At 40.2% G+C, this 10,055-nt stretch overlaps 1 protein-coding gene across 2 annotated transcripts; it reads right to left on the bottom strand.

Annotated features, from left to right (window-relative positions):
- Window positions 1-236: 236 nt before the first annotated feature.
- On the bottom strand, window positions 237-8,819 carry PCK1 (phosphoenolpyruvate carboxykinase 1 (soluble)). Of its 2 annotated transcripts, XM_008950188.1 has the most exons (10): window positions 8,805-8,819; window positions 7,272-7,453; window positions 5,731-5,912; window positions 4,943-5,146; window positions 4,445-4,632; window positions 3,309-3,471; window positions 2,959-3,183; window positions 2,735-2,866; window positions 1,892-1,987; window positions 237-1,293 (listed from the first exon to the last, which is right to left on the bottom strand). In XM_008950188.1, the coding sequence occupies exons 2-10, from the start codon at window positions 7,316-7,318 to the stop codon at window positions 839-841; spliced, it is 1,692 nt and encodes a 563-aa protein (XP_008948436.1). In that variant the 5' UTR covers window positions 7,319-7,453; window positions 8,805-8,819; the 3' UTR covers window positions 237-838. The 2 variants fall into 2 exon arrangements, with proteins under 2 accessions (XP_008948436.1, XP_008948435.1); XM_008950187.1 differs by lacking the exon at window positions 8,805-8,819 and having other exon boundaries at window positions 7,272-7,545.
- Window positions 8,820-10,055: the final 1,236 nt, after the last annotated feature.

Genomic DNA, 10,055 nt, shown 5'->3' with positions numbered 1-10,055 from the left:
TCACTAGCTGAATGACTGCTCGCGGCTGGTATCATAATTTCTGGATCATTCCTTTGGCTTGAACAAAAATTGCAAAGACGGCGTGTGGCTCAAGCTAGCTGGCTTAGGAGTAGCAGATCAATGCTAGTCAACATCTAACTTCTACATGTGAATTTCTCCCTGTGCTGTGGTATTGACAGGAGGCCCAGTTTATATGCATGTAGTTTATAAACAGTGAGACTATTGGAAATGAGGTCATATTTTGTATAAACATTTATTTCAATAGTTTAAAGAACAAGCCACTCAAAACATCTGGAAATCACAGGAACATGAGTCATATAGAATAGCAATATCTTAAATATGCATTATTAATACAAAGTCATCTTTCACTCTGATAAAAGTTGCAACTTCTTTTTTCTAAAAAATATTTAAGCCATGAAATACATTTACGTAATACATATATACAGCATCTAATTTTCTTTCTTCTTTCCTGTGTAGTCTGATACTCTAGAGGTTTGTGTGATAGAAACAATGGGCCACACCTTGAAGACTGGATTGGTTTGGACTGTATAGGCAGAAGTAGGCAAATGATTTGCACTCATTGTGGCTACAGATCAGGGTTTTGAAGACCATGTGCACATACATTCCCACAGCTGCTCACCTACTCACAACAACTGATGTAGTTATAAATCATTAGGTCTGGAGTTACTTCTAGAATATTTATATTCTAACTAAACTAAGACCTGCTTTCATTATAACCCCCTGCCCATCAGTGTGCTGTTATGCTTCCAGTGGTGATTTGGTAAAATGTGCTTGTCTTATCTGAGTGTGATTGATAAATAATTGTGGATTTGATCAACTACAACTGTTTTATCCTCATCTCCAAGGCAAGCATTTCCCTTTCTATTTCATAGGGGAGGTCAGCATTAACTTGCACCTCAAAGTACTGTTTGATTTCTTCTGCCTCCTTTTCCCAGAACTCTTTGGAGATATCAAACAGTTCGGTCAAGCTGACATCTTCTAAACCCTTCAAGTTCAAAGCAGTGTCAGCAGGGATGTAACCTATGGCAGTTGGCTTGGCAGAGGCTTTCCCTTTGATTCTGTTGAACATCCACTCCAGCACACGGGAATTCTCTCCGTAGCCAGGCCACAGGAATTTCCCTTGGCTGTCTTTCCGGAACCAGTTAACATGAAAGATCCTTGGTAGTTTTGCAGCTGGACGATGTGCCATACTGAGCCAGTGGGCCAAGTATTTGCCAAAGTTGTAGCCAAAGAAAGGTCTCATGGCAAATGGATCGTGCATAATGACTTTTCCTGTTCAAAATGCAAACAGAGAATGTGAGGTAGTAGCACATTTATTCTAAAGCACGCAGACTGAGATCCTCCCAGGAATTAGTACCCATGGTCCCTTAACCACTCTTCTGTATGTGAACCAAAGAGCTTTAAGAAACAATACCAGCGTTATCCTTGATGTTCAAAAAAACTACAAATGAAATTATTTTTTGTAATCAGTGGAAATTAAATATCTTGTATCTCAGGTCAGGCAGCTTAAATGAAGATCCTCAAGAGCTGGCTTTGATCATTTATGTATTTATGTCGAGCTCTAGAAGAAGAAAGAATTTAAGTTTGTTTATCCCAGACTGTAACAAGAACTCCATATCAAGGTTTCTGGCAATCCCATGCCTGCACCCTGTTCTGTATGCTTGTCACCTAGGGGATTATTTTGCTTAATTTGACTTCTACAGAGAATTTTACTTTTAATTCCAGTACAAATATTTTCTATTGTGAAAATGCATGGGTTGCAGAATCAGCTGCCAAGACTAAAATGTGAAAGAGCATGGGAGGAGGACAGAGCAGGCAGTCCAGAGAGGATTGCTTTTAATACAGGTAGGCAGATTAAATTTTGATTTACCTTTGTGCTCAGCAGCTGCTGTTGCTTCAGATCTCATAGCCGCTCCTATAAATACTCCATGCTGCCAGTTAAAGGCCTCATATACAAGAGGAACACCTGTAAAGAACAAAATCACCTCAGTAATTAGAGGTCCAGAAACATTTTTATAACAGCTTTTGCTTCCTGAGGTACTGCCACATGCGTGTTACTGTACAAAGTATTCTAACTTTTCCTTTTTTTTTAATCAGTTCACTTCATGCCCTTTTATAGCAAAGAAGTTTATATAATGTTTTCAAAACTGACTACTGATTACCGAACACATCCATTTTTAGTGGTTCAGGGGGAGATATCTGGGACCTCAGACTCCCCACCAGATTTTACTGGAAATAGAATCTAGTTCTGTGGTCATGACATTAGACTCAGACCTAGCATTACTTCTGTTTCTTTTCCAACTTTAGGTGACCTTTAACAGATCAATTTATTTTATTTCCTTTTCTATAAACTGTGTACAACTGGTTCATTTCTCTAACCATTTCCTATGTGAGCTAGTTAAGCTCCAAGCAAATTGAGACAAGTACAGCAATTTGCAAGGTGTCTGTGTATTATCCAGTTTAGAGGGTCCTGATCTCACTCCAGCCCTTTATTATGGTTACCTGTTTTGTGTTAACATCTAACAATTCAGACATTGAAATATCAGTGGTTCTAAGTGTGCATGTCAAAGGCTGGCATGGAGAAATTAGACTAACATGGTTATTTCTTTGCTTTTGCAGCTGTGAAAGCAAAACCTGTGTCTATGTCCAGTTTTGTTTCAACCCTTCTGTGGTCAGCACTTGAGCTGTGATACGTGGCTGCCTCATTTCTTACCAGCAGGTCTGCGGCCTCCAAAGATTATCCCTTCAATGGGCACACCTTCAGGAGACTCCCATGCAGGGTCCATGATAGGGCACTGGCTGGCTGGAGTGCAGAACCTTGAGTTGGGATGAGCACAAGGTTCCCCTGCACAGAATACAATGAAAAGGTCATAATGGCAGAATCAACTTGAATTCAGCAGAGAGAGCCAAGAGAGACTGTGGAGCAGGCCAGGTTACCATTATCGGGGGTCCAATCCTTGTTCTTCCATGAAGTCAGTGTTACTCCTGGTGGCAATGGCTCATCAATGCCTTCCCAATAGACACCTCCATCACTGGTTTCTGCTACATTGGTGAAGATGGTGTTCTTGAACATGGTTTTAATAGCATTGGGGTTTGTTTTGACTGAGGTTCCAGGGGCGACACCAAAAAAGCCATTTTCTGGATTGATTGCCCTTAAGTTTCCTGGAAGTTAAATGACAAAATATAAGTGAATCAAACTGGTTTCAGTCTATTCAGAATGTCGTAGTATGTCTTGCTTCACCTAAAAGCAACCTGTACTGTAAAACAATCCAATTTCAGTTCCATACCTTGTTCATCAAATTTCATCCAAGCAATGTCATCACCCACACACTCAATTTTCCATCCCGGCAGGCTTGGGTTCATCATGGCCAAATTAGTTTTTCCACATGCACTGGGGAATGCTGCAGCAAAATATTTCTTTTCACCTTCTGGATTGGTAATGCCCAGGATCTATTGAAAAATCAATGCACCTGTTAGACACCGGTTGGTTTTTTCTTGCATTTTTTGTTTTGAAGATTTTTCTCTCAGCAAGTGGTAATGATAAAATATTTAATTATGCAACTTTTCCTACAGAAGAACCATCACATACTATAGTTAACAGATAACTCAAATTGTTCTTTATTAATCAAAAAGTCTACTGTTCTTCCCCTTAGAACTATCTATATCTATAAGGCATTCTTATATCATTAAATCAGGGACGTATATAATTCAAACATTTGTTTTTATTCTGCTGGTTAAAGATACACAGCCTGTATATAGCTGTGCCTCTCAGTGGAGACAGAAGAAAAGCAGGCAATATTCCTGTGGCTGCATGACCAGAGTGGAGTGAAAGTACTTCATGTATGGATACTTCTGCACTTCTCAAAGTCCACAGGTACTTTTTTTTTTTTTTTTGAGAATGGTCACTTATGCACTTTGAGATTATTTTTTGCAGTGATGTTTTACTGTAGTAGAATGGTCACATGACAGAAGAAAGTAAAGGCAGGAAGTGTACAAAGCAGAACTCATTTTAAAAATGTTATACTTGCAGAGTTTCGAGTGCATAGACCACTTTATAATATGAAAGACAATTTTCAATACTTGAGTTCATCTTTTGCTATTAAACTTGTAGGGGCAATATGGATGCTCAGTGATAATGTTCAGGCCCTGCTCAAGTACATGAGTCTGCCTACAAGCAGCCACTGTCAAGTTCCAAATCTGTCTTGGTTTCTGATTTTACAGGTACTATTTGAAAATGTTTGCTACTTAACCTTGCAAGCAGTTTTCTATTTCTCATAAGCCTGCCACGTGATAAATTCACATCTAGTGTTACAGGATTATCCATATGAGACTAATTTCTTTGATAGCAAGATGTGATGTATTTATGTTGAGTTAATTTAGGGTTTAATGGCTGTTCAAACACACATGATTTAATAGCTCTTACCAGCATGTGCTCAGCTAGCCAGCCCTCCTCTTTGGCAATCCTGCTGGCAATTCTGAGAGCAAAGCATTTTTTCCCCAGTAAGGAGTTCCCTCCGTAGCCGCTGCCAAAGGAGATGATCTCCCTGCGCTCCGGGAGGTGGGCGATCAGCGTGAGCTCTGGGTTGCACGGCCAGTTGTTGATCAATGGTTCTGCAGAACAGAATGTGGCACTTGTGAATGCAGCAGTTTCCATGCTGGATCACACTGTTGTTCCTCCCTGAGCCTCTGACAGGAACCCATACCAGATGCTTTAAAGGAAACCCCCTGGTAAATACTAGAGATAATCTCCTTTCCATGAAACTCCCATTGAGCTTTAATTCCTTTAATTGAGTTCTGAGTCTAGTGCTGTTGCATAAACCACCCTGGTCTTCCATGGTGAGTGTCTCCCGTGTGCTGAGAACAGTCAGCTCTGAAACGTGCCCCTGGAAATTTCCAGGGATGAGAGTTTAATGTCTCTTACCTTTCAGGGGTAGAGGACACCCAACTGAGTGAAGGCATTTTACAAACTCCCTGTTGCTCAGGGCTTCCAAAGCAGCTGTTCCCATCCGTGTCATGATCCTCATGCTGGCCACTACGTACGGTGAATCTGTCAGCTCAATCCCAATCTTGGACAGAGGAGACCCAATAGGCCCCATGCTGAAGGGGATGACATACATTGTACGCCCTGGAAAACAAGGAGTAGCAAGATGTGGCAAAGAGCAAAACAAGGCATTTTTGAAACAGTCTTCATTAATGCTCCTCTGAAAGCTGCTTGCCTTGTGGTTGTTTCTGAGGATATTTAGAGCTGTAGCTTGGTTCATCTAGTTATGTAGCAAGAAGTTTTATCTTAAATGCTGGAAGCAGCTGTTCAGACAAGTTGTATAGCCATTTGTAAAGGTGGGTAGAGGCCAAGTTCTCTGTTGGTGTAAGTCACTGAACCTGAAATTATTTCTGGGAGTGGTGGTCCTCTGTTCTCATCTCACTTCTTACCTGCTGCTTAGTTGCTATGTGACTTTCTGAAAAAAAGCACCCAAATTTTCCTACCCTACTTTGGCCCTCTATTAAGAGAAGAATGCTGGAAAGAGATCTAGGATTAACCTTGCATAGACATTTGGATCTATGGTAAAGATCTGGATGAAACCAACAAAGCAATTAATATCAGGGTATAAATATTCAGCTAAAACTGTTCTTTAGAGATTACAGTAATTATTAGTAGTAGTGTCTCTGTAATCCTAGAAGTTTAATGTCAACTGTCCTTTTCTTGCCTACCTTGCATGCAGCCTGGGAACCTGGTATTGAAGGCTTTCTCAAAATCTTCCTCAGACATCCAGCGACCCAGCTGGCTAGTTCCAGTTTTAGGGATTGGAATGGTATCTCTTTGTTCTTGAGTGATGATGACTGTCTTGCTCTCAATTCTTGCCACATCTCTTGGATCAGTGAGAGCCAGCCAGCTGCAATTCACCAAAAATTAGGAAATTAAACTTAATTACCAGTATAGCACCTCTGACCCTTCTGTGGGACTGGCTTAGCACAAAGGGGTACGAAGCTTTGTAACACCAAAACTACAGTGACAGAGCCAGCATAACAATCTCAAAAATGTCAGATGCATTCTCTCATGAAAATTGTTTCAAGATTTTGCAGTATGAATAATAAATTATATGGCCTAGGAAATTCTAGTTACACATTAACACTCCTTTGCCTCTTATCTTCGTCTTATTCTCTGTTGCTAATTTCCAGGGAAAAGTTAATCTCGTATAATTCTCATTCTCATCAGTGTGAAGTTGTTTTGCATGGGGACCACAAAATGATGCCTCAAGCAAAGCGGGTGCCAAGCAAATATTTTAAGTGTTGGTGTAAGTGCCTGTGGGATCAGGATCCAGCTTAGTGGATTGGTGTAGTCCTTTAAGTTAGAGGCATAACAAAAGAAATGCTGAGTATAAGTATGATCATAAAAAGTGAAAGATTTTATTAAAGGGGATTCTTTCTCCTCTAAAGCATTTTTGCCATCTATTTACAATAGAGAGGATTGTTTTACATTTTCACCTCTGTGCATAGAAATTTTCCATGACTATAAAAATGTTCTAGTTCAGCTGTCAGAACCATCATCACTACAGCTAAGCATATAATTAACAATGAATAATTTATCTGTGGTAAATTTTGCCCTTTTCTCTCCCAAATAGTCTGCAAACAGATTGCCAAATTCCTGCACTTAGTTATTCAAAAGTCTTTGCAGATTTCTTCCATGAAAATCTCTTGATCGGCATGTAATTCCTGAATATGTACTTGTTGTTAATATTCTCCTTTCATGTTGAGTTAGTTGAGAGAGATGATGAAATATTTGAAAAAAGTATTTGCTGAATACATTACAGTCAAAGCTCATCGGCATGATATGAATAATGCCTGTACTGAATAATATTTGAACACCCACAGGGCTGTTTGAATGCCACGAAGAAGTATTTGATGAATAAACTAATTGTCTAAAATAGTAGAATGCTTCAAAAGATGCATTTGCTAAATAATATTTAGCCATTGCTAATGATTAGTTACATAAGTCTCACCACATTATTTCAGTTCTCTGATGTAGCAAATCAAGAGAGACAATGCACAATTGATTGTCCAATTGAATAATATTCTTTATATAAGTTTTAAAGGAAAAAGTTTGCTTTTCCTGAGTATTTCACCTATGTAAGCTACAGTTCCAAAATGTTCATCAAGAGGAAATATTGAAGAGTTATAAGCAGTTTTGAAGTAACAGGATAGAAAATGCATATTGCAGTTCTAAGATACTTGACTTCCTTCAGGCTACTCACCAGTTCTCATACTTCTTCAGCTTCTTGATCATGCCTTGTTCTACCATGATGTCCAGAATTTTTTTGTTTTCTTCTTCTGAGCCATCACAGATATGGATGCTCTCAGGCCGGCATAGCTTGGCATTACTTTCAATGAAGTCTCTTGCCTCTGGAGGCAGGCTCTCCAAATCCCCCTGGACAACCTTGGGCAGAACGTTTACCTCTGCTTTCAGCTGTGGGGGCATTATTTAACCTTGACTGGATCTTGTTGACAGCTGTGAAATACTGATCACAAGCTAAAATAAAATATATAGAGTGTGTTAGCATACTATGACATTCTAACCAGTGTCAATAACCCTGCCTACCAATGTATACCACAAAGCTAGAATTTGTAATAGATTCGATCATGTGCTTCTGTTTTAAAATCAATATAGAGAACTTGGATTACTGGTAACTTTACACTGGAAAAAAAATAGAGGCCATTCTACTTACTGTCTTAGACGATTGAGCTGGATGTGAGAGAGGATTCTGCTGTCCCTTTCAGCTGAGCCCGTTTCACTTGCGATCACTGCTTTCCAAGGAAGCATCCTCCTTCCTTAAATATTCTTTGTGGCACTGTCCATCCCACTAGGTGAGGTGAGGGAGGCTTGTCCTTTACGTCACCACTGGATGTGTGTTGGGACAGTGCCACTGACATTATCATTATTCAGAGTTGTCAACAAAGCAGCCCTGTCAAGGTAATCATTTAACAGGTTTGATTAATGAATGCTGAAAGCGATGATCTGTAGTCCCTGGGTTTGCTGTTTTGAAGGAGTTACAAAATTTAGCAGGTTAACCAAACTTTGATCCAATTTGGCTTTGAAACCAAAAGCGCTGTAACTTCTCCACGTGTGGGAAAGGTAGAGTACAAAGAGTATCTGGAACCCGGGACACAGGGGTCATCCAGGCAAAGCACAGTTGGCACTTTTGGTAGGCAGGTGCTCGCTAGTTGGCTGCGAAGTGGAAGCTCGTCCGAGGTGTTTTTACACACCTTGGGAACATTGCCTAATCCAGGGATAAAGTTCAACAGTGAGCACTGACAGGCCTGAATAACCATTACATACACCTGCCTGGAGGTCTTATATTTGTCCATGTAATTCTGAAAAAAAACAAGCAGTGTAAATCTAAATGTTAGTTTTCCTTCAGTGCAGGAGAGGAAGTTTTTGCTTAAGGCTTGCTTTAGGCTCTTGCAAATGGGACCATTATTTTCTGTTGCTACAAGCTCAGAAGAGGCAGGTCAGCATCTGTCTCAGTAATTAACCCCCTGCTTGAAATGTTATGTGTTTGAGTTTTTTTAACTGGGATTCTTAGGTGGATCATATAATATTAATGCATCTTTAAATTAATGCTCACAATAAAGGCACAGAACTGCTCAGGACCGTGGCTGCACACAGTCACATGTGTGAAGTACACATATCCACCTGTATGTATGCAGTCATCTGGACATTTCTGTGTCTGCTGTGGCACTCTGTGATACCAACAGCCACTGCTACTCTCATAATTCCGAGGGCGAGCCCTGAGACATTTTAAAGTCCTGCCTCTAACTGTTCCTGCCTGTTATTCATCTCTTTACCTTCCCCTCCTCCATTTTAGAGCAAAGAAAAGGCTCATCTTGGGCATCCATTTGTCCATGCACTTTGGGTGTGTGAAGACTGAAGTGTTTCAGACAAACAAATGCTCTCATGCAAGCCTGTCACTTTTTAAATTGATGGGGCTTTTACCATGTGTGTAAAATGTCAACAGTAGTTTGCAGAACAGGAAATCCTGGAATCCTAGCTAAGTTTCAGGGAATTCTTTAAAGCGACAAAATTGATGTGAGTATCCTCTATAAAGGATGTTGCCAACCTGCCACCAGCTCAGGTTCATGCAGTCAGTGAGATGTTTCCAGCAAGGATTCTGGCCAGGCAGCCAGCAGTGGTTTGCAAGCCCTGGGAAGCCAGGTCTGGCAGAGCAGCACAGATCAGGTTTGCAGCTCGTCTTCCTGCCCTGCATGTCTGAGATACTGCAGAGCTGAACATCACACTGCAGGAACACTTCCCCTGGGACTGTATCCTCTATCTCTTCTGCAAAGCTTTTTATTATGGTTTGTAAACGCAAAGGGAAGAAAATATTGAAGTAAGAGGGACTGTCCTTGATGCACAGCAAGGCCAAACATTCCTGAAAAGGAAAACAAAAATCTGGTAGGATAAGAGGTGCTAAAGACTGCTCCAGATCGGGTTCTGCTGTTAGCAAAGGTAAAATCAAAGACAATTTACTAACAGCCGTGGTGTCTGTCTTTGGAGTCCATATACTGTGTTGCTGGTGGAGCTGATCAGAAATATTTTGGCCAGCTGTTTTCCTTTTAAAATATATTAGGTGCTTCACTAAAAATAAAAAGGAGCTTCAGTAGTAATAAGGACACCCCTTTTTCAGTCAAGTACAAAAATACTGAGTCCTTCCTGCTGGCCAGGTAAGTTATTATACAGAGAAATAACAACCGAGAGTAAGACAACAATGCTTCAGTTATCAGAAAAAAAAAAAGAGAACAGAGCAGAAAATGATCATACTGCAACACAAGTAAACTCAGAATAAAAGCTTAAAAATGACAGTTTAGGACAGCAGAATTAGTTCTAGTGTCTCTTCAGCTTTGAGTGAAAGAAAAAAAAATCTTCAAACCCATAGCATTAGTTTCTGCCAATTAAATTATAGTCAGGCAGGTGTTGTGCAAATTTTCTCACACTGCAATCCTAACCTCCCACAATCTTGCTATACAAACTGTGGGCTTCT

This window comes from Merops nubicus, unplaced genomic scaffold, assembly GCF_000691845.1.
Source record: "Merops nubicus isolate BGI_N331 unplaced genomic scaffold, ASM69184v1 scaffold52391, whole genome shotgun sequence".
Taxonomy (NCBI): Eukaryota; Metazoa; Chordata; class Aves; order Coraciiformes; family Meropidae; genus Merops; species Merops nubicus.
This window is presented reverse-complemented; position numbering and strand designations above follow the sequence as displayed.

Coding starts and splice junctions, on each gene's coding strand:
- PCK1 (XM_008950187.1), bottom strand. CDS start 7,495: ATGCCCCCACAGCTGAAAGCAGAGGTAAACGTTCTGCCCAAGGTTGTC. Junction 3,472..4,444: donor GGCTAGCTGAGCACATGCTG/GTAAGAGCTATT, acceptor ATTTTTCAATAG/ATCCTGGGCATTACCAATCC. Junction 1,988..2,734: donor TGGAGGCCGCAGACCTGCTG/GTAAGAAATGAG, acceptor TGTTCTTTACAG/GTGTTCCTCTTGTATATGAG.